Genomic DNA, 24,637 nt, shown 5'->3' with positions numbered 1-24,637 from the left:
GGAAAGAATATTGGAGCAGATTACTATTTCCTTCTCTAGGGGATCCCCTGACTGGGATTGAACCTACATCTCCTGTGTCTCCTGCACTGCAGGCAGATTCTTTACCCCCTGAGCCACTGGGGAAGCGCTATTCCTCTCTCTCTCTCAAAGTTATCTCTAGACATCCATACTGGACAGTTGAGGTTTTAAAAAATGCCTCCTATTCAGGGTGTCCCAAAAAAAGTCTTAAAGTTTTAAGTCATTAAGGCTGGGGATAAGGATGGTGAGCTGAATCTGCCTTCTGCAACCCTGGAGGCAGCTACACATGGTTTTATCACCAATTAAAAGTGTAGCCTAGATTAAGAGGCATTTTAAAGGACTAATTAGTCAACCCTCCCAAAAGTAAATTAAGAGCCCCTGTTGAAACAGTCAAAAGGAAACTCTAACACAGCTTTGTAGTAACAGTGCTTGGAGTGTATTCAAATAGAAAAGCTTGGGCTGGAAATACTTGTTTAGAAAAAGAACTACATCACTCCACCCTCTGTTATCAAGTAATCCAAGCCATCTTAAATGCTCAAGGTCTGATCAAGCAAGAGGTATTAAAACTTCTTTCAGCCTGAGCTAGATAGATTATGTCCTTGGGAATAAATAAATTTTATTCAATGAACAAGTAGAAGGGATTCTTGATTACTATTATAGTTCTTTTGTGTAGACAGACTGCTTCTAGGTTAATGCAAAAGCTCAGGAAAGAACACCAGATCAGGTAAAAGGCTTTTTATTCAGAAGCAGCTCAAAGTCTGACAGGGACACAAGTAGGGATAATTATTAGCTTATTACCTTAGCTCACTGACCTTCAGCACCTATTTGAAGTACTAGTTTTCCAAGTGGGAATGTTACACCCATTAGACCCTCAGCAGTTTCTGACAGCCATACTTATCCCCAATTTCACTCAGTAGAGCTGTCAGGAGATGAGCAGAGACACAAAGAAGAAAATCATCTACTTTAGTTCTCTTCTTCATGGGTCACAGGCTTTCAAATCAAGAGAGACAGTGTTATTGGCAGGTATTGGTCATAAATAACACCTTCCCATAGTTGAACACTCAAAAATCAAACATCAAATATAACTAGAGTTCTTAAACATTCAGTTAATGCTACGCCATACTTTGTTTCAAAAACAGCATTTCTGTGGCCTTTTATTTACTTTTCTCCTTGGATAAAACCAGGAGAATCCATGCTTAATTGACCTATGTAGTTTTTGCAGATACAGCTTAATTTACAAGAATCAAAGGAATTATAGAGTTATAATTAAGAATACATTTTAAAATGACAGAATATATGAATAAAGTCTACACAGTCCTTAGGGAAATGGATAAAATGAATCAAGTTTCATGAGTGGAAGGGGACTCCCTTCTAAGGACATAGTACGTAGAAAATACATGAAGCTTGTTTCTATGAGGTTACAAAGGGCTAAAATAGAAAACAATGGTTCATTTCAAGCTTACTGATACATAACTGTTAAGGTAAGAGATATTCAAGATATTTTGCACATTATTAACTGAGAGTCATCTATATACTCTATGTTAAATATCTATAGAGAAAATTCCACGACTTTTTGGCTCAGGGCTCTACTAGACAATCACTGCTTTTTAGTATATGAAGAGAATCCAAAAGATCAAGTTAAAGCAAAGATTTAATTTTTAGGTTCTGGATTTTCAGTATAGGAACTACTTACACTTTTATAAAAATATCAATAAGAAATCAATACTTTTTCTTAAAATTTGATAGCTTTTTTTTTTTTTAAAGTAGCAGCCCCTAAAAAACCAAAGACTAAATTCAAACCCCAGCTTCAGCGTATGACTACTGATTTTATAAACATCTTCCTCCAGGAAATGTCAAAAATCATAACATGAAGTTGGGTTGGAAACGCAGTAGATTGCTTAGTAAAAATTGAAAACCTCAGATCATATACGGGATATATATTTGGGGGGAGAAAAGACAAACGTTGCTAGTGTTCTAGTTTCGCCAACAAGTTGACATTTATAGCTGTTTTTAAAATAAAGATAATTTTAACTTAAGAGATTGTATTTTAATACTGAATCAATATAAATGTACTTATCTTAAAAATCGTATTTAACCACATACTTAAAAAAATCCAGAAAAACGTAGTGAAAGGTTATATATTTTATGTGAAACTGTATTACTGTGTTAGAGGCAGCAGAGACCCAGGGTCCCGTTCGGCAGTCGACCTTCACAGACAGGCCTCCTGCTGTGGCCTGCAGAGGCGTTCAGCTGCGCAGTCTCAGAGCAGAAGAGACAAGCCTTGTTGGTTTTTTTGCCTCTACAAACTGGGATGTCACTACTGTACAGGAGATACATCATTTGAGATGCATCATTCAAAATGTTACAGAGTGGCAAACTTACTCCATGAAATTTAAACAAAGCGTTCACTCTGAGGAAGCTGCACATAACTATGGTAGTGGAACCAGACTAGGTAAACTCTGGAGTCGAAACGATTTTCACTAAACATGAAGAAATGGTAGCTTTCTTAAAACCAGAGTTAGAGTCACTCTTGAATTTTTTATCTTGTTTTAATGAATCAAGCTTCAGTTAACTCACTCAGATGAGAATCTATAATTCTGTTGACTGTTCTGGACTACAGAAGTCATCTTGGGACTTTCTATGGAAGTATGTACAGATTTTCCGCATGGAGCTGGGAGTAATGGTGACCTAGAAGAAGAAAGTTCAGATTTCAGAGATTTTCTAAGATAAAGTTCAGCTATTACCTCAGCAAGTTATCACTATGGGTATTTTAAGTTAGGATGCCTGGAAATTTGCTTATGTAGCCAGATTTCAGTCTCAATTACTTGATGGCAATGTCTCTTTTGGTTGATTTGTACCAAATATAGAAAAACTGAAGGCAGCATGCATGAAAAGAAAACAGATTTTTCATGTGAATGGAAAATATGTACCAGTTAAGCCTCATAATAGGAACCAAAGAGGTTACAATTACCATCCTCTTTGATATAAATGAGTAAATAAGCCTTCCAAATTTACAAACGAGATAGGTATTTCAAATGGCAGATACTACCCTTTTCTGAAGTCTTTATCAACATGTACATAAAGAAAAAAAATGTTTTCAAGAAACTTTAGCTTCAAAAGGTTGAAATTATAAAGCCAGAAATATCTTAGATATTTTTTATCTATTTATTTAGACTATTTTTTAAAATGCCCTTAAGATGTACACATTCATGAAAATAACTTTTTATTGAAATTGTTTTTCTGCTAACACATAACTCAGACCAGCTCCCTTGAAAAAAAATAGGAATTTTGGCTAGGGGCAAAGATTACCTACAGTGCGAATTCTGAGAGAAGAGACTCCTTACAGCCTTTTTTCCCCTTTATACTCTATAGCAAGGCCTTGGACTTTGTGTTTGAAGTAATCTTTAAAATATTTCTAGTTTATCTTTCCTAAAATTAGGGGATAGGCTTATTGACAGTAGGAGGGGGTTATGAACATTTGTTAAATTAGTACTGGCCTAAGGTTATCCAATCTCTGCCCTTTATAAGGGCAGATCTTACTGGTCATGATACCTGGATCAGGTTTCATTCTTCCACCTTCTCGCTAATACAGAAAGAGCTACGGGAGAAACTTCCTTAACCTGCCTCCATCCTTAACTTGCAACCTGAGTTAGCAGAAGCTTTCTATTTTCTTTGACTGGTGCCCACAGCTCACCCAATGCTCACAGCTACTTCTGCCTCCATCATTATGAGTCAAGCTTTTCAAGGTTCACAAAGGTATTTCTGCCAGCAATATCTGTTTTTGAAATTATCTAAGTTTAATGAAAAGATAGGTAAAATTAAGATGAATGTTTTAAAAAAAGGGAGATACAGGTGAGTTGCCAAAAATACCAGTGTGAGCAAGATGATCATAAAAGACTGGAAAAAAACCATATAACTCTAGAAGGATTCTGCACTTAAAACTGCTTTGTAAGTATCTTAATTTTGCTTTATTTTAAATAATCATAAGCTGTAATTACAAAATCAAAATCTATTTGTGGATGTTGGCAACTTGTCCATGAATTATAGCTTTCTCTATAAAAAGGGGAGGGAAATCTATAAAAAGAGGTTGCAGGAGCTGGGGGGTGGTGAGGCAGATTTTTAAAAAGCAAGGAGTTGTGGGAGGGAATAATGTCAAACAAAGAAGGAAGTTATTTTTGAATTGATATCCTAGAGGACGAAGAAGGCTTTAAACAATTGGGCAAAAGGGCTGAGGGGTATGGACTTTGACAGAAGGGATTTTAATTGGAGTAAATAGGATTGCCAAAGAAAATACAGGACACATGCAGTTACATTTGAAATTCAAACAAATAACATTGCAGTATGAAAAATTTTTAGTATAAATATGTCCCATGCAATATTTGTCCTATATTTTTATGTACTAAACCTGGTGATCCTAGGAATAAAAAGATTTACTTAAAAAAAAAAAAAGCATTCTGACTTCTGAGAAGGCATCTGTGCCTGCCCTGGCCAAGTTAGGAAATGCATTTTCTATCGCTGCCAACTTACCGGGCCTGGAGAAGTCTTTCCGCTCTGTCTCCTGGGATTGGGGGTCTGGGACGATGGACTTCGTGGAGATGAATTCTCCGCCTTCCGTTTGGCTGCCATGGCCAACAACCAGTTTTTATTCTCTGGGGAGCTATTCTCTTTGCCTACCACTTCAGAGCCTTCTCCACAAGATCCCAAAGGAAGAGGTAGCGTTCCACAGCCTTCCGAAGCATAAGGACTGGCAGGAGAAGGAGGCTCAGAGACACTCATACTAGCTCCTTCGATCTTGCTTGGTTTGGTAGGACCTAGCGAGTCCTTCCCAAGGTCTTCCTGGGCACCAGCAAGGCAGCACAGATCCAAATGAAGCTTTTCAACGGGGTCATCAAGTTCAGTCACACAGCTGCAACTCTTTACACACTTTTGTTTCACATTCTCCAGACAACTGGAGTCTAGCCTCCTCTTTACTCTATTTCTAGACTCAGAGCAAGCCACTGCCTGGGATGATTTCAGGCTCACAGGTATGAGGGCTTTTCTGGGAGACGTGATCTTGGTTTCGGAAGCAGGTGGAGTGACGGGTGGTGATAAGGAAGCCGTTCGGGTCATCCAGTTTCTAATGGACATCTTGAAAGATGAGGGTGGCTTGGGAGAGACGGAGGACACAGAGCCTCTTCTGCTGATGGGAGACCGGGCCTTGGCAGGAGGGGTCTTAAGAGAGAAGGTAGGTGTATTTGAAGGGAGGGGCAGGTCCCCGGCGCAGCTCGGAGCACAGGCTGCCGACGACGGGGAGGAGGTGCACGGACTGCTCTTTGCTCTGGGTGCTTTGGCCGGAGTGCTCTGGCTGCTGGGCACTGCCACTGAGAAACCAAAGAGGTCACAAAAATCAGAGGTGAAAGCTACAGAATATCCCGGGGTTCTCATCAAAGAAAATTATATCAATAGCTAACTTAATCATCCAGGGGCTGACTTCCCAGTGTGGATCACATAAATCATTTGATTCTTCCCATTTCCTAACTGCCAGCCCCTAAGACACCCTGTTGTAAAACATATGCTTGTAAAAGTCTAGAAAATACAGAAAAAGAAGAATTTAAAAGCATCCAGGTGAACCATTTTTTATACTTATGCATATGATATCTCTCAAGCTTTTCTATATAAAAATGGGACCAAGATGTACAAGATACTTAGTAACCTGCTTCTTAATGTATCATGAACATTTCCCACAGTAACACAGATCTGTACCATTTCTAACAGCTACAAAGTATTCTAAGGTAACAGTAAGACATCAGGGTTGTTAACGACACTTTGTTTTCCCTAAGTAGTGCTGCTCTTAGTATTTCTGTGATGCTTCTAAGCAATGCTGGGCCAGAGAGGCACCGCACGTCAGGAGTGCACAGGTCTCCACTCCCGCATAATCGCTTACTATGTCACCTGGGTACAACTGTTCACCTCTTCGCCCGTTTCCACATCTGTTCAATGGAGATAGCTTTTAATCTCCACAAAGGTAGTCCCATCAATTACTTGTTAAGGTTATCAGGCCTCGTGTGCCTTCCACCTTAATATACAATTTATGATTTTCCACAGGCAAACAATGGCAAAGAACGTTTCCAAAATGCGATGCAAAACGAATCACACTGTGGGGAGCACTCTGCTCCATCTGTCCTGCCCCTTGTCTCTAGGCCAGGACCAGTACTTCAGGCAAACTCGCATAAACCTCGTGTTTCTTCCTCCTGAGGACCTGACACAGACATGGTATTTTCTCACTCTCCCGAGCTTTCCAGATTTCTGAAAAAGGGTTCCAGTCTTCAGATAACAAGGAAAAGGCATTTATTTCTCAGTTACCCAGTACTACAACTCTGATGTTTAATTCAGTTTAACTACTTAGTTGTATTTATACTCAAATAAATACAAGTCCTAACTCTGGTCAGTTAGTTTTCCTGTACATTTTACTTTCTGCTTTTCCCTACTCAAACAGCCTATCCTTGAGACAGAGAAGTTCTACAAACTGACTTTTGTCTAAACTTTTCTCATCAACGGTATGTTTAGAGACAAAGTGATACAGCTTCTTCAACAAAGATCATCACTAGAAAGCCCCATGTCATCATAACAAGCTATAGAAGGGGGGTTAATGATTAGGACCAGTCCATGCAGTGTTTCGGAGAAGGCAATGGCACCCCACTCCAGTACTCTTGCCTGGAAAATCCTGGAAGCCTGCAGTCCATGGGGTCGCTGAGGGTCGGACACGACTGAGTGACTTCACTTTCACTTTTCACTTTCATGCATTGGAGAAGGAAATGGCAACCCACTCCAGTGTTCTTGCCTGGAGAATCCCAGGGACGGGGGAGCCTGGTGGGCTGTCTATTGGGTCGCACAGAGTCGGACACGACTGAAGCAACTTAGCAGCAGCAGCATGTGGCGTTTGGTGATGGCTCTCACACTCATGTTTCTAGAGCCTGAGTACTGTTACTACTTCCGGAGAAAGAAGCTTTCATTTGCTTCACTCCTCAGTGCAGGTCCACAGTCAATGCACAGCCCCTACAGTTATCAGTTTCATTAAATTGAGCTGAAGAGTATGTTTAGGGCAGAAAGTCCTAAAATACCATGGGTCTTACAACATGCAGATTCTAAGGCAGGATTCAGGGAGAAGGAAAAGTTGGGCCAGAGACAAACCAAATATATGTTTCTGACACTTCAGTGGCAGAAATCTGAAGTGTCTACTAAAGGCCAATGGAAAATCTGGTATGTGAAAAGCTGTATCCTCTTCAGGATGTTATCATCCAATTTTCTTCTCTTTTTCTTTCCTTCCCTTCTCTGAACAGCTACAGAGGGGAATAAGTTAACAAGCAAAAGGTCTTCTTTTCAACCATCTCATTTCACTCTCATGCTGCTGTGTATTCCACTATTTTCTATGTACCTATTAGCACTCACAAAGGTATATGTATATCACACTTAAAGATTACACACACATACACATTCTGCAATTTTCTCTTCTCTGAACATCTTCTCTTCTCTTTACACCTCTTCACAGAAGTACACTTAGATGCAATCCAGCCTTTTTAACAGCTGTATACGAGTCACTACATTGGCCTTTAGACTTAAAACACAGCATGCCTTTAGTTCTTCATCTACTAAGTGCAGCCCCAACTCCTATGGACCCTAAGTGCTGCATGGTATCTGATGACATGGTGGCACAGACTGGGCTACTGCCCTAAAAGCTTCATGAAAGTAGGTTCCTTTGAGGAATTATAGAGTTCACTAATCATCAGTCCATTTGGAGCTCCTTTCTTTAGAAGGTTTGCCATCTGGCCTCTCCCTACCTTCTCAGTCTGATCAGGGGCTCTGCCCCGAGGATCCTGTTACAGGAGACGACGCGCAGCTTCCTGAGCAAGCTGTGTGCACTGTCACATCTCGCTGTTCACGTGGTTTTCTTGCCAAGTCCACCCCTTCTTTTCCAGGCTCTGATGACAGTGTTATTAACTCCTTTGTGCAGATTTCACAAACTTCTTTCTTCCTCTCCCACAGGAAGCAAGTTCTCAAACCCTTTTGTTTACATAGCTGGGTGAAATGTTTACAATATACTATAGTTTTTGTAGCTGCCTCCTGGATTAGACTATGAGCATCCAGAGGGCAAGTGATAATGATTTACTCATTTTTAGGTCTAGTGCTGCTGTAGTTCCTAGCAAGGAATTATTAAACAATGTTTGTTAAATTTCATTACTGCCGACAGGGATGAGGGTCAAGTTCCAGCCATCAAAGAACAGATTGTGTAAGTACTGTGTTTGACTTTAAGTCTACAGCAAGCACTTGAGATAGAACAGCTAACATTTCCTTCTTTTTAAGATAATCATCTTTTCACTCAGTGATACCTAGCAGAGGTTCTCAGTCTGGCTGCATATCGGACTCATTTGGAGCTTTATGATAATACATGTACTTGGTCTCTACTCTAGGCCTACTTAACAATTTCTGGAGGCATACAAATTGTTTAAAAGCTCCACAAGTGCTTCTGATGCACAGACAGGATAGAGAACCCCTTGGCCTGACAGTGCTGAGATCGCTGGCTGAAACAGTAAAAGAATAGCAAGTAATGGAGCAGGTGCTGACTGGGAAAAGTAGGACAGAAGGGAATGGGGCTGTGTGTTGCGATTCAAAGCCTGCCAGTTAGTAAGTTTAAAAGGGCCAAAAGAGAAGACAGGCAATCCAGGACAGCAGTGAAGGGTTGGGGTGGCTATTAGAGGCTTGGGCAAGCAGAGGAACATAATCTTCAAACTGGCAGTGTGATTAGCAACAGCCAGTCTGTCGCTGGGAACTGGCGTAAAGGCCTGAACGGCCAGTGCACCAGCCTTTGGTCCCTGTGTCAAGCTGTTGCTTTCCTGCTCTTCAGAGTAACTCTAGCATTACCCAGAAACAGAAATCTAGGTCTAATTCCTGGACCAGTCTTCATCTAAACTCTTGTGCTGGGTTCTAAAGGAGGCAGTACTATAGGCATGAGCTTTAGAATCAGACTGCAAGGGTCTGAACTGGTTCTATTATAACTTCACAGCTGTGTGACTTTAAGCAAATCTAAGTTCCTTGAGCTTCAGGTTTGGTTGTTTGGGGAATTACTAATAAATGAGATAATATAAATAGGTCTTTAGAACAACTATGCTAATACTTAATAATGGCTAAATGTTATTAATATGGTACAAATTCGGTCAACATATGTAACTTTTTTGTGACTTAGTTTCCAAAACTAAGAATAATTAATACCTAGAAATACCTAGTTAAAAGACAACATATTTTTCTTCAAAAATGTTTATAGTCATTAACACAGAGATTTCACCTCTGGGAACCTATTTTAATGGGAAATGAAGACCCTAAATTTAGAAAAAACCATTCCCCCACCCCCCACAAAACACTGGAAATAAAATGTTTAACTATAAGAGAAGAGCTAGGTAAACTATGGAACATTTAAATGTTTTGCTAAAAAGGTAACAAGGAAAGTGCTTAGAATATCATGTTTAGTGAAAAAATCTTCAAGAAATCCAAATGTATACGTAGCATGACTCAGTTAACAAAAAAATCTCTATGGATAAAGGGGTAAAATCTAAAAAATAAGTCAAAATGTTAACTAAAATTGTGTATGAGTGTTGGGGGGGTTGATGACTTTTTCCCTTATATAATTCTTTTCTTTTTTTCAAAATTAGGAAGCAAAATTAAAAGACAAGGCAGCAGAAAGACATCCCATGTTCATGAATCAGAAGAAAATCCTGTTAAGATGGCAATACTCCCAAAACTGATCTATAGATTCAATGAAATCCCTAACAGAATTCCAGCTGACCATTTCTGCAGAAATTGACAAGCTCGTCCTAAAGTTTGTATAGAAATGTAAGACCCAGAATAGTCCAAACAATCTTAAAATTTAAAAGACAATTGGAGGGCTCAGAATCTCTGATTTTTAAAACCTACTACAAGGTACAGTAATCGAGACAATGTGGTAACAGCATAAGGACAGACTTATAGATCAATGGAATGGAATTGAGACTCCAGAAACGAATCCTTACATTTATGGTCAATTGATTTTTGACAAGATTACATTTATGGTCAATTGATTTTTGACAAGAGTGCTGAAAAAATTCAATGGGGTAAAGAATAGTCTCTCTAAAAAATGATACTGAGAACATGGGCTATCCACATGCAAAAGAATTTGGACCCTTACCTACCTCATACTATACACAAAAATAAACGCAAAATCAACAGTAGCCCCAAAACTAAAACACTCCTACAAGAAAATACAGACATAAATCTCTGTGACTTTGGATTAGGCAATGATTTCTTAGATACAACATCAAAAGCACAAATTACAAAAAGAAAAAAACAGATAAACAGGTCTTCATCAAAATTAGAACATTGTGTGCCAAAGGACATCATCAAGAAAATGAAAAAACAACTTACAGAATAAGATAAAATATTTATAAATCATTATATGACAAGGGACTTATATCCAGAATATATAAAACTCAACAATAAAAACAATAGACAAATAACCCAATTAAAATATGGGCAAAGGATTTATTTGCATAGACACTTTTCCAAAGAAAATTTATAAATGGCCAATAGGCCATGAAAAGATATTCAACATCATAAGCCATCATGAAAATATCAGTACAAATCACAACCACAGTGGGATACCACTGCACAATCAGTAAGATGGCTATAATTTAAAAAAAGAAATAATAACAAGTGCTGGCAAGGTTATGGAGACACTGGAAGCCTTATTTTGGGCCTTGAAAATAGACTAGAATTAGATTATGTTGACTGCCCAACTCTGAATATACTGAAGAACACTGGCCTGTACAAACAGGTGAATTTGTGGTATGCGAATATATCTTGACTTTTTTTTTAAGTCTGAAGGGGAAAAAAAAGTATAGGAAATAAAAAGAAACAACTAGTTACCACTTAGCTAAATTCTGAATAGAAAATACAATGATAGTAATAACTCTCGATCTAACCAAAATTATGACCCTATGTTGGGAAGCTAGGGGAATGTTGAGTGTGCAGAGGTTTGGTAATCATGGGGACATAGGAAAGAGCTAAGTGCTCATCTCACAGAGTAAGATGTCAATAGATAATGCTGAAGCAACAACAAAAAATCCCATAAGAGATAGAAATGCACAAATATTACTTAGAGATATAGGAATAAGTATCAAAAAATTAGCTAAAAGATTTGAAGTTGTCACCCTGGGAAAAGGGAACTATGGTAGGGTATCTAAAGAATGCTATTTACCTTATGTAGCCCTGTAGAGTTAGTTGACTTGTTAAAAGTATCAACACTTAAAAAAAATTTTTTTTTAAAGAAAGCAGAAACCAAAATTAAACACTTTATAGAGGTAGACTTAGAGTGAAAGATTCCTCTGGAGTTTAGTTACGCTTGAGGTATCTTATAAAAGACTAAACAAGTCAGTAGAAAAATGAGCATATATTCTCACCCTCAAATCCTCATTACCTTAGGCCTTGACGGCTGACATAAGTTTTAAGCTGGAATTTCAAGCTTATGACTATCTATTGATAACGTGTGGATTCCCTTTGGCTGGCTCAGTGCTTGGATTTTTGTTCTTGATTCCCTGTCACTCTCTTTAATTCTACTCGTCAGTTCAGACAAAACCCACATTCATAATCTTTTCAATATCCTGTTTTCTCATTTTCTTGACCTTCTTCTTCTACAACAGCCTTGTCCTTTCACTCTTATTCCTTGGCCTTATTACTACCAGTACCTCCATTACTACTAAAATCCTCCACTATCTCAATTTCAACCACCACCTATTTTCCCAGTTCTCTTCAGCACTCCAGTGCCATCAGCTCTTCATGCCCAGGGGCCGCTCAGTTCACTGACCCTACCGCTTCTACCCTCAGCCCAATTATATCCTCACTTCCCTCTTTACCCAGTTTAACTCTGATGGTATATCTGTCCTCAACTCCCTTGGCCCTCCACTCACTTCATACTTGTGGATTTAAACCACATCCCTGATTAAAACCAACTTTTCCACCTACAGTCTGCCTGTACCTGTGCAGCAGACACACAACCATACCGACTGCTCATTTTCAATGAAGGAGTAGTAGTAGCCTCAGGTTGATTCTTCGCTCAACAATCATATTTCCCTGGCCTATTTGCTCTTCATTCTCTATGTGACTATTTCAGACTTTCTTTTCTTTCGTCAAATCTCTATCACCTCTTCCGCTAGTCCTTATTCTTAATCAGCTGATGATCCTGATTCCAATGTCACTAAGAAGACGGAAACTTCCACAAGTTCTGACCTTCCCACTTCTCCACCTACCTTTGCCGTGCGTCTATTTCTGCCTTCTCATCACTATGGACGAACAATCCACACCCCTGGCACAGGCCTGCTCTTCATCTTGTATATTTGAGATCATCCCCTCAGTCAAGGAAACTGCTCCAGCAAATTTCCCTGCATCAGTTTTCTCCTGGACTAGAGGATCCTTCTAATCACATACAAAATGCTATATTCTCACTAAAAACAAACTTCAACATTGCTTCATCCTCTACCATTTCATTGTTCTCCTTTGCTTTCTAGCAAGATTCCTTGAAAGAGCCTCCTCTCTTTCTATCCTCCTGAACAACACTAACCGGGCCACTGACAAACCACCAAAAACTGCCCTCACCAAGGTTGCTAAATAACCCCTGTACTGCCAAATCCAAAGGTCAGTTTTTAGCCCTCATCTTACTTGGCATGCCAAAAACATTCAACCAAATTCATCCCTCTTCCCTTTACTTACTTTATACAATATTCTGTTTTTCTCTTACTTTTCTGGTTGTACTTGCTGCTTCCTCTCTCCCAACTTATATTAGGATGCTCCACGGCTCAGACCCCAGACTTATTCTCTTTTCCATATATAGCTACCTTTTACCTATATGATAATAAATCCCAAATTTACAACTCTAGCCCTCAACTGCAGAATCAAATATCTAACCACCTCTTTGACATCTCCATTTAGATATCTAATAATCGTATCAAACAATGTATCCAGTTGTTCCCTCCCTTAAACTGCTCCTCCTGCAGTGATTCTTATAGAGGTTAATGGTTACTCCATCCTAGCTTCTCAACCAAGAACTCTGATGTTATCCTTGATAACTCTTCCTCATATCCCATATCTGATCCCAAAGAACCTTCTGTTGTCTCCATCATGTAAATATATCCGGAATTTGAAGACTTTTAAAAGTTGTATCGTCTGCTACCTCTCTGGTCCAAGTCACCACCATTGTTTTCTAGGTTACTTCAGTAAGTTTTTAAATTAACTTCCAGTTTTACCCTGATCCCCTTACAATTTGTTTTCAACACAGAAGTTAGAATGACCAAGGAAAGTCAGATCGTATACTTCTCTATTCAAAATCGTCCAACAGTTTTTTATCTATCAAAATAAAAGCCAAAATTGTACAAGAACCTTATTTTCCACTACTATTTCCTGTCCTCTCTTTAGCCACAGGGATTACGGCTACATCAGCCTCTTTGAGGAACACAAAACATGCCAGGTCTGCTCCGGCTTCAGGGGCTTTGCATTTGCTGTTTTGTCCGCCAGAAACGTTCTCAAACATACCGCCATGACTTACTACTTCACTTTCTGTACTCAAGCACCATCTTTTTTTTGAGGTTTCTGTGGGCACCTAATTTAAAATTTTAACAGCATGCTGTTATTCTCCCATTCCTGCTTTCCTTTTTCCCTAATCCATGTATTACTACCTAACAAGCAAATTTTATTTAACTTGTTTCCTGACTCAAACTAATATGTAAGCTTCATTTCTGATTCTTGATTGTTTTGATTACTGCAGAATCCACAGCAAATCAGAATAGTGCTTAAAACACAGTAGATGTTCAACAAATATTTAAAGAAATAAATCTACACTGTATTCCAGTGCCTTGTGTAGATAATAAACATAGTGTTCAGAAAATATATATGAAAAAATGCCAGTAAGATGGTGTTTTCCTTCAAAATCATACTAAAATAAAATCTAGCTCATCATTCTGTACTGCAGAACTAAACCAATAAAAACATAAAAAACTTAGAAAAATGCATGGGATCCTTACCAAGGTCGGCTTTCACCTCTCTCTTCTTCTGAGAGGCCCATCCCACTATGGAGAGTTTATCTCCTCCTGATTTCTCCTCTAAATCTCTGTTCAAGCGCCAGACTTTCAGTGTATTGTCATCAGAGCAAGTAGCAATCTACAGAGAACCAGAAAGGGAGTGTAACTTTCAATCAAAGATTCACAACAAAGTAAAAAGTAGACATGTCTTTAAGGGCTCATGACTAGACAATTATTCTTTCTGATATAGAAAATGCTACCTAAAAGGTCAGATACTTTCATTCCTTGCTTTCAGAAATCATTCCAGATTTCCAAAAGAAGTGGATCCTTTAGTTTCTTCTTTATATATACTCTGTGGGTATGACTTTCGTAACCAGTGATTTCTCAGCTAACCTAAAGCTCTACTATAAAAGCAGGTTCATGTCATTTTATTTTCAAGAAGTGGAAATCATTATCACCTTCTGTATAACTATAAACATACATAATTAAGACGTCGTTTTTCTCTTACGTGATCGATCAGTGTTATGTCACTGACATTCAATTTATATGACTTTCTTCAGAATTCTTCAAGTTCTGGCTTATTCCAAGTAATGGGATCACTCCCAAGATCTGACTTAGCCCATGACTCTAGTATGCTGTGACAAGTAGAATGAAACGATTCCCTAAGATTCTTTTTCAGATAGGTAAAGGAGCAATCTGGGAAAACAAGTTCACTAGCCTGAAAGAAGTTAAAAATAACCTTTGCCCCTTTAAAAATATCTGACCGTTCCTGATCTTGGTCCCAAGCCTTTTATGGCAGAGAAAGTCCAGCTTGAAGAGCTTGTGGCAAATGGCCACTGGTACCAGAGCTGTTCCCTAGCATTTGTTTATATAATTTCTCTATTTCAGTAACTAAAGAGAGAGAGAAAAAAAGAACACACGTTCTCTTAAGTCTTGGCCCCCAAGAGGCTGGCAGCGTTTTCCTTTCCTTACTGGGAGGCCAAAAGAAGACACACACATTTAAGCGCTCAAAGAGATGCCTGGGATCTCCGTCGTTCTATAGTCTATTATCTAGTTGTTACTTACAGAGCAACTATTAAGTCTGAGTGTCCTAAAATTAACATTATCTTACTTAATACTCATTATATAGAAGCCTGACACTCAAATAACCTCATCTACAAAATAAGAATAAAGTTATTTGCCCAAGGTCACCACAATTCAGTGGCAGAGCTAGAATTTATTTATTTTTCAAACTTTAAACTTTTTATCTTGTATTGGGGTGTAGCCGATTAACAATGTGGTGACAGTTTCAGGTGAACAGTGAAGGGACTCAGCCATATGTATACATGTATCCATTCTCCCCCAGACTCCCTTCCCGTCCAGGCTGGCACATAACAGTGATCAGAGTTCCATGTGCTATACAGTAGGTCCTTGCTGGTTATCCATTTTGAATATAGCAGTGTGCACATGACCTTCCCTAACTGCCTAACTATCCCGTTCTCCCAGCTCAGAGCTAGAATTTAAATCCAAGTTTTTTCAGTTTCAAAGTCTAAACCTTTTTTCTTTAAAGTGGGTATTTTACATTCCTAATTGTAGGGTAGGGACAAAATTATTTTAAAGACCCTTTTGAAAAGGTGGTCGTTAAATGAATATGGGAAAACAGCCCTGCTACTACTTCCTTTGAGTCTTTTCTGTGCATAGAGATAAGGACAATATACAATGGATGGAGAAAAATGATATGATTAACTGAGTAATTTGAAAAAATTCATCTTCAAGTTCTAAAATTCCTCATTAAAAGCAGATATTTCACTGGAAATCACATGGAAACTTAGAGGGAAAATGTCACTGGGATGTAATTATTGGTGATAAAAGCAATGATTTAAAAAAAAATGATTGAGCTATCATGAGCTCATCACAGAAATGGCTATACAGGGATATAGAAATAAGCAAATCCATAGTAGTACTTGAAAGCCAGCGGGGATGTCCTGAGTAGATGAGACCATGAGAGGATTCTAGAAGATAGAAAAACAGATAGGCACAAAAGGCAACAAACCTTTAAAACATAATAGACGAAATGGAGCTCTCCACAGAAGGAACGTTTCCGGTAAATCCAAAATAACCCAGAGACCAAAGGTGGGGGGCTGGGAGAGTCAGTGGAACTGGGGACACTGTTATATGAAATCCCTATATATATGTGGAATTTCTGCCTTTCGGGTTTTAAAAATTTGTTTGAAGTATCACTATTAAAAAATTATTTTAAAGTGAGTAGTATATTTTCTTCTTTTCAAAGTGTCTATAACAGTTTAGAGTTACTTCTTCCATAGTTTAGTCACAGATAGCCAAACATTTTAAGACTTCACAGTAAGCACTTTCAGGCATGTGAGAACCCAAACTGGTCTGTGAAGAACAGTCAAGATGTTACTTTTAACACACATTAAAAATACATACAAAGTCAGAAACACTAGTTTTCTTCACTAGATTTTCTTTTCACCTTAATTTTAAGATGAAATTTTACTAACGTTAAAAACTTAAATTCTATGTTTAGGAAAGGAATGACTCTAAAGAACCAAGAAATACACTTAGTAGGAAAAAACAGAATGTGTGATTAATGATGATATAGATCCTGAATGGCCTCTAGATCTTTAAATGTTTATTTAAATGTAAAAGTCTGTATTGGGAAAATCTACAAATCTGTGATCTTTTAAACCAGCTACAGAGATTTGCTTACAAACCTTTGTGAAGTCTGATGGACACCAGCACACAGATGTGACCTCTTGAGAATGACCCAGGAGCACAGTGGGAGGATGCCAGGGCATGGAGACCTATCACACCATCAAAAACAAACAAGTCAGCAGGGCAGTGTTAGGTCTCCAGACAGCGGCTTCAAATTTATCCATACTTGTACCTTAGACAGCTGTAGAGTTGTTACCAAAAATCCCTAGACATGCCTAGTTATAGCTCAGAACAAGAGGCCCAATGGGCAGTGAAAGTATTTCTGTCATTAATCTGAGAAAATAGAAGGAAAACAGCAAAAATAAGTAAACAGTATGAGGTAAGATACCAGGACAGCTCTTATTTCAAATCAGGACTACTTCAGTTCAGTTCAGTCGCTCAGTCGTGTCCGACTCTTTGCGACCCCATGAATGGCAGCACGCCAGGCCTCCCTGTCCATCACCAACTCCCGGAGTTCACTCAAACTCACGTCCATCGAGTCGGTGATGCCATCCAGCCATCTCATCCTTTGTCGTAGTTATACATATTTTGATTAAAATTCAAGACTGAAAGGGTGAGTTTCAGCAGCTAGGTATAACACTTCAAGTGGAACCTAGACTAAATTTTAGATCTTCTTTAGTCAGCTACTTCCAGGAACACTGCACTTAACTAAATCCTGAAGGTACTTAAGAAATGTTAGCAGATCTCTTGGGACAAGGGGATAGTCTTTCTTCCAAAAGAACTCACTGACTTCTATGAAAGCCCAAAGTTATACTCCTTCATTTTGAAAGGGGAAAAGCTATATTCTACATGGCACTTTGGTATTTTTTTTGGAAAAAAAAATTCTCTGAAATTTTATTTTCAGTTCATTTGCTTAAAGAAACTGAATTTTCAAGTTAAGTATTGTCACATTTTAATGTACAAAAGAAGGGTCACATTGTGCAGTACTACACAGGTGACTAAGAATGATATTTTCTCCCTCACTGGATGCTATTAGTGACAGGCGTTTGACAGCTGTCTCATTCAAGAGCTGTCAATCCCTGTCAGAGGCCATGGGCATTAATCAGCACAGCACAGAGAGACAGACCCACGTAGCTATTATTAGCATACGTGTTTGAAAAAGAGAAATTATTATCTTCTCATTTACCTGAGACTCTTAATCATTGCTCATTCGTATGAAGAAGGAGGCGGCACTCTGGGAAGAATATTTGGAACAATGACTAAGTAACTTAATGGACTCCTCAGACTGTAGTTAAGAGATTCGACATACTGATTCATAAGGTATCCAACTCAATTATTACTACTCCTCTCCTTGGTTAAATGACACTATGTAATGATTCAAAAAGCCAAAGACAAAGAGCAGAATCTGATTTGCCTTGCTGGATTAATTAAAGTTTACCAGAAAAGGAGACTTTTCTTTGAGCTCTAAAAGGATCTCACTGGCTACCTACTCCTACAATCCCACAGAACTCATTCTCTCACAAGGTGGCATATTTTAAAAAAGACTTTCAAGATAGACTCTAATGATCTCAACAGTCACAGAAATTCTCAGTGGTCCCAGCCTATAAAGTTTCCCTCTACCCAAGACCCAAGGAGGATGGGTAACAGCAAATTATAAGAGGAAATCCTATGTCCTTCTGACCCTCTCGGGTAACAACGTATTATTTTGCTCCATGTATTTACTTGCTTGTTGCTTCTAGCTCATCATCTCATGGTACTGTCCCTTCCTCAGTCTCCTAGGCATTACATATACCGAGGAGAACTTGAGTGTCTATATCGAAGATTAAAATAAATGTCAAGAAAAAAAATGTCCACCAATAGAATGTGTGTACATTTCTGCATTTATCTATAGGATTTAAGAGGGAAAAAAAAAAAACCCAAAAGATAGACCTGTTGGAAAATTTTTTATAATTTGATAATAAGGCAGGAATAAAAATAGTAACAATAAAAGTCAGCATTTATTGAATGATTGCCATGAACCAGGTATCTTACATAGCATTAAAAGTGAGGGGAGGGTTTCTAAAAAGTTAAAAACATAGAATTAGTTACCATATGACCTAGCAATTCTACTCGGGTATACACTCCCAGGAGAATTAAAGACATGTTCAAACAAAACTTTTTACATGAATGTTCATAGTAGCTCTGTTCATAAAGCCAAAAAAGTGGGGACTTCTCTGGTGGCTCAGTGGTTAAGAATCCACCTTCCACTGCAGGGGACATAGGTTTCCTCCTTGGGGGGTAACTAAGATCCCACACGCTGAAGGACAACCAACTCCACACAACACACTCACTGGAGAGAAGTCTGTGAGATGCAACAAACGACCCCGCATGCTGCAACCAAGAGCGCATGCAGCCAAATACATAAATAGATGAATAGTTTTTTAAAAAAGCCAAAAAGTGGAAAAGTTTAAATGTCCATCAACTGATAAATAGACAAATACGGTCTAAACATCCAATGGAATATTCCTCCATAAAGAGGAATGAAGTACTGATATATATAACAAAATGGATAAATTTTATGAAAGCAAAGCCAGACATAAAAGATCATGTCTCTATATAATTCCACTTACAGGAAACGTTCAGAATAGGCATATCTACAGAGACAGAATGCAGGTTACCGGTTGCCAGAAGTTGGGGGAAGGGAGGAATGGAGTGACTCCTAAAGGTTATGGGGTTTGGGAGTGATAAAAATGTCTGGGAATGAGATGGGATGGCTGCACAATACTGTGACTATACAAAAAAAAAAAAAAATCATTGAACTGTACACTTTAAAATGACTACAGTGGTGAATTTTACAGTATTCAAATTCTATCTCAATTTAAAAGAAAAAGTTGAGGGAAGGGCATGCTGTAGACTGGAATGAGAGCTTATGTCCAACAAGTCTTTATGAACATCAGTAACAAGTGTTTTCACAGTTGAGGACTATCCTAGTATGGTAAAGTATATTGGGTGACTACTCCAAAGAAGATTAATTTCTTCTAGTGAAATTCAGGTGACTTAAATCTTTGATTCTTATTCAAATATGTTTTTATTTATTGTCACTTCATTATAATATTCATTGTAATAATTATAATAAAAGTGTTAGCATAATGACATGATTTCACTTTTGAAAACCTCCCTCTACTTTTAAATAGGAAGAGGAGACTATTAAGTCCAAGGGACATTTACATCTATGCATTCTGGGAAAGGTCAAAACACAAAAAAATTGTCTTCTCTTACAAATTTTAGTTGTTACAGAATAAAGGCTTAACTCAAGGCAGGAGAAATTCCTAAGGTAAAACTCTCAGAACAATGAAGGTACCTTTAGAAGCAACTGGTCCTAAAGTACAGACCTCATAAAACATTTTGTATACTTGAACAGGCAAAAAAGATCAGCACCTTTCCTCAAAAAACCTCCTTACTCTGCCCCGTTAGAGACCAAACCTAATCTTCATTTCTGCCATGAGATCATTTACACTTCCTAAAGTGTCAGGCTCAATGTTTCGCCAGTCAGCGGTAGAATGACGGTGCCAAATCAGTTTATTTATAACCACTTCAATACTATTCAGGGGCTCTATCAGAAATGAACCAGGGAAGGGGGGCAGGGGTTAGGGGAGGACAAGGGGTAGGCAATTAAACAAGAAAAAAACATAATATTACATGTTTTTACTCTTGGGCCTCAGTGTCAGAAAGCCTAACTAAACCACATCTCCTTTTTGCTGGGCAGTAATTAGGACGGGAAGGCTATTCATTCTCTTCTGCCCTGAGATCTAAAACTTCATTCTTTCACCCCATTTTCTTGTGCCCATGGGCTTTTTTGGCATAGGAAAATCCTTATACCTGAGAGAATTCTGACCTAATGGCCTGACTACTCAGCTTGTGTGTAACTGTTTTTAAATTACACACTACATTCCACCCCTCTTTTCTTACCATGGAAAAGGAAAATTGAGCCACCTCACCAGGCAAATTCATTTTAGGAGCAGTAAGTTTGCCAAGATCTCAAATATCAGAACCTGCACACTGAGTTATGTGTGGACAGGCAGGAGAACATCATGTCTGAACCACATCACTCAGCACTGACATGTGACCCAGCCTAGAATTCAGAAAGGGTCACCCATGTGTGATACCCACTGACTGGACGTTTGAAAATGAGTTACTAATGAACAGCCAAGTATCTTTACTGCTTGTCTTTAAGGAGAGAAAGCATCCCTCAACCCAGATTTTCTGGAACAACAAAAAAATACAAAAACAAAAACAAGCAATCTTTTGTATCAGAGCTAAGAGGAACTTTAGAAATCGGCAATAAAAAAAAAAAAGAAAACAAAGCCAGAAAACAAACAAAAGTATTGGCAACAAACTATACATACACACACACACACGTAACTATATAATTAAAAAACTGATTTTAAAATATGATCAGTGCCTAAGTTGTTTTTTGCATAATCCTTTATTAATGCTTTTTGATATGTTTGCAGTTTTATTTTCAAGAAAAAAAATTTAAAAGATACTGACCTTGGTAGGAATAAAATCCTCTAGCTAAGTTGGGAACCAAAGCAGAAAAAGGAATGTAGGTAAGATAGTGAGGGAAGGAAAAACCAGAAGATAATAAATATGCAGCATAAGACCAGATTATGAAACAGAAACATCAGTGCTAGTCACATAAAGTTTAAAGCTCAAGTAAGAAGAATTTTATAGACAAGAAGTTATGTAAAACTCTTACCATAAGATGAGGGTCTCAAGTATATATTTTATAAGAAAATTATTTAAAAATACAGTAGGTATGTGTGAAGAAAAAGAGGCAAGGTCAACAAAAATGCATCTTGGATAGAACAATATCTCCACCCTGTGATTATCAAGGTTATTGTTACTAAAGCTTTTGAGAAGGTAGTGTTACATTTGATCATTTTTTAGTACCTCCCTCAGGACTAGTTGAAATTAAGCTGAAGAATTATTCCTCATATCTGACAAGATCTACCCTTGTCCTGCATTAAAGATATGACTTCCTAGAAGTTGGCAGGACTAAAGATGACACAAACTGTCTCCTGAAAAGGGATTTAATAATATTGAACCTACAAGTCTATGAAGTTTCAGTCACTATGATTCTAAAATCTAAAATCAATAGACTTTGATCATTTATTTCACCAATGTCTATGACATTTATGAAACTATAGGGCAATCCAGAAGATAACGATTTCTAGCCCTAGGAAAACACCTTAATGGTCTTTTTCTTTGAACTCAGACATTTCTATAATTAATTATTCCACAAGAGCCCTTTTCCAGTGGTTAGGAAATGCTACTTGTATTTCAGTTTTCTCCTCTTGACTTCAAATGAATAGCTTTAAATTTCTTAGCCTATAGTAGCTGCTTTAGAACCACTATTTAAAATGAAAAAACAAAAAATTATAAATTCGTGTAACAGAAATGGGGAATCTGTAAATAAATGAATAAATAATGCTATTAAAGAAATACAAAACTGACAAAGCAGCCACATCTACTTTAATAACCTGACAACTACCCACTTAGAGGAGAGTAAAAAATACAATTATTCCATGAACATTTTTGAATAAGTGTTTTGTGCAAGGCTCTATGGGTGACTGGCGTGTAGGATTCAAATACTGTGCTCTGTTACTGTTCCAAATTTTATGAGAGTCTGAAAACACAGGGCAGTAAGGCAGTACAGCATGTTTTTCCAGGAAGCAGGACAAAGTATTTAAGAGTCTTTTCAGTCTTCTGAATTCTCAACTTCCTCATAATCTGTAAATCTGCTGGAGGATATGGATTTAGATTTCTGAGAAGCATACAGTGAAAGTATGATATATTTTGTCACAGTCAGGGTGAAGTTTCAGCTGTATTTAGAGGCAAAAAGCAATTTTTACTTAACATCTGATATAGAAAGGCTAAAGTTTGGTAACTTACCTTCCAGATGTAGGCAGCTTCATCACTTGAGCCACTGACTAAAAACTGGTCATCTGGACTAATACTGGATTTAACATAAAAGGTAGAGTTCTGATGTCCACTGAAGACAGCCACTGCCAGAAGGAAAAAAATCAAATTACTTCATTTCCAGTGTTCAAATAAATGCAGACAGTATACATATCCTAATAAGTTTATTAATGTATTGACTAATGAAGCAGATGGTCAAGTAAGTCAGCAGTTTAAAAAGAACTGGACAGTGGCAGAAAAAGAAAGGAAATCCTAGGAAAAGGCTTTATATTAGACCCAGTCTCATGATCTAAGCCCAAATACTTGGTATGGAGTTAGCTATTGAGAAGAAAGGGACAAAAAATATTCTCAAAGGAAGAACAGAGTCAGTGTCCAATCCTTTAGTAAAAATGCCTTTGTCAGACCCTCTCTTTCCACCCCAGGCTAGGTTTTTTCCATTGCATTAAACATTGGTCTTTCTTCCTCTTAAATTAACTTCAAACCTCTTAAGGATATATTTCACAAATATCTTTTTCTTTCTTCACTAGACTTCAGACTTTATAATGCTTTACAGAGGAAATCTTCAAACATTTGTTGTATGAATAGGTAAAAATCAGTGAAAGGAGAATTAAGATTTATGGATAGTCTATCTGAGATGCGGTAACCTTTAAACTCGACTTTAAGTAGGCTGAAGAGTAGAAGTGGCCAATGAGGTAAACTATATATTCATACGTAAGATACTCCAACTAGGTTAGGTTTAGACTTCTCACTATCCAATCTAGGAATCTCCTTAATTCCATCCTAAGGAGACCAAAAGCTGAGGCCTCAGGCATTAGAACTCTACTAGGAAATTAAAGGAAAAACATCTCGGTCATTGGAAAATTTAAGGATACGTTCAGGAAGGAAAAAATACTTCACTGCAATCTTCTAACGGAGGGGGAAAAAGAATTATTATTGGAAGGACTGATGTTGAAGCTGAAACTCCAATGTTTTGGGCACCTGAGGTGAAGTGCTGACTCATTTGAAAAGACCCTGATGTTGGGAAAGACTGAGGGCAGGAGGAGAAGGGGATGACAGAGGATGAGATGGTTGGATGGCATCAGTGACTCAATGACATGGGTTTGGGTGGACTCCGGGAGTTAGTGATGGACAGGGAGGCCCGGTGTGCTGCGGTTCATGGAGTCGCAAAGAGCCGGACACAACTGAAGACTGAACTGAACTGAACTCAACAGCTTTCTATAACTACTCACAAAAATCTCTTCCTTTTGCTAGAATAAAAAATTGGATTAAAAAACAAACTTTGTATTTAGAGCTTTTCAAGAAAAACCCTGCATGTCAAATACACTGCCACATCAAATACTGCAACTGTTAAAGTTAAGCAAGACATGAATCAATTCAGATACATGTATTATAGAGTTACTATGACAGATAAATCCTCACAAAATAAACAGGATCCTTTATTCTGAATACAATTCCAAAACTATAATTGTTCATCTTTCTCAGCTCTTAGCTATGAATGGAAAACTATAGACCAAATTTTCCACTAAACTCTTAAGTATTTATTGCCCTCTGCTGGTCTAAGAAAGCCAACATAAAGTTTATAGAAAAAAATCCTTCTAAACCTATATTGGCTTTAATTAGTTTAATTGTTGACAATTTGGGCTCTTAAAATGCTTCATTAAGATGCTTCAATTGCCAACATCTGCTGGATCATGGAAAAAGTAAGGGAGTTCCAGAAAAACATCTATTTCTGCTTTATTGACTATGCCAAAGCCTTTGACTTGTGTGGATCACAATAAACTGTGGAAAATTCTGAAAGAGATGGGAATACCAGAGCACCTGACCTGCCTCTTGAGAAACCCATATGCAGGTCAGGAAGCAACAGTTAGAACTGGACATGGAACAAAAGACTGGTTCCAAATAGGAAAAGGAGTACGTCAAGGCTATATATC

General features: G+C 38.0%; 1 protein-coding gene across 4 annotated transcripts in view; it reads right to left on the bottom strand.

Annotated features, from left to right (window-relative positions):
• Positions 1-24,637, bottom strand: part of DTL (denticleless E3 ubiquitin protein ligase homolog (Drosophila)) — a 91,081-nt gene that overhangs the window by 40,737 nt on the left and 25,707 nt on the right. For 3 of the 4 annotated variants that reach the window (XM_010853025.1, XM_010853023.1, XM_010853024.1), the window contains exons 11-15: positions 22,680-22,792; positions 16,805-16,894; positions 14,097-14,232; positions 4,546-5,378; positions 2,596-2,706 (exon numbers count right to left, since the gene is read on the bottom strand). In XM_010853025.1, coding sequence (XP_010851327.1) covers positions 2,608-2,706; positions 4,546-5,378; positions 14,097-14,232; positions 16,805-16,894; positions 22,680-22,792 — 1,271 coding nt within the window. In that variant the 3' untranslated portion in view covers positions 2,596-2,607. Of the gene's footprint in view, positions 1-738; positions 2,707-4,545; positions 5,379-14,096; positions 14,233-16,804; positions 16,895-22,679; positions 22,793-24,637 lie in introns of those variants that run through there. The other variant, XM_010853022.1, reaches the window with a different exon arrangement.

Source organism: Bison bison, unplaced genomic scaffold (genome assembly GCF_000754665.1).
Source record: "Bison bison bison isolate TAMUID 2011002044 unplaced genomic scaffold, Bison_UMD1.0 scf7180017864322, whole genome shotgun sequence".
NCBI lineage: Eukaryota > Metazoa > Chordata > Mammalia > Artiodactyla > Bovidae > Bison > Bison bison.
This window is presented reverse-complemented; position numbering and strand designations above follow the sequence as displayed.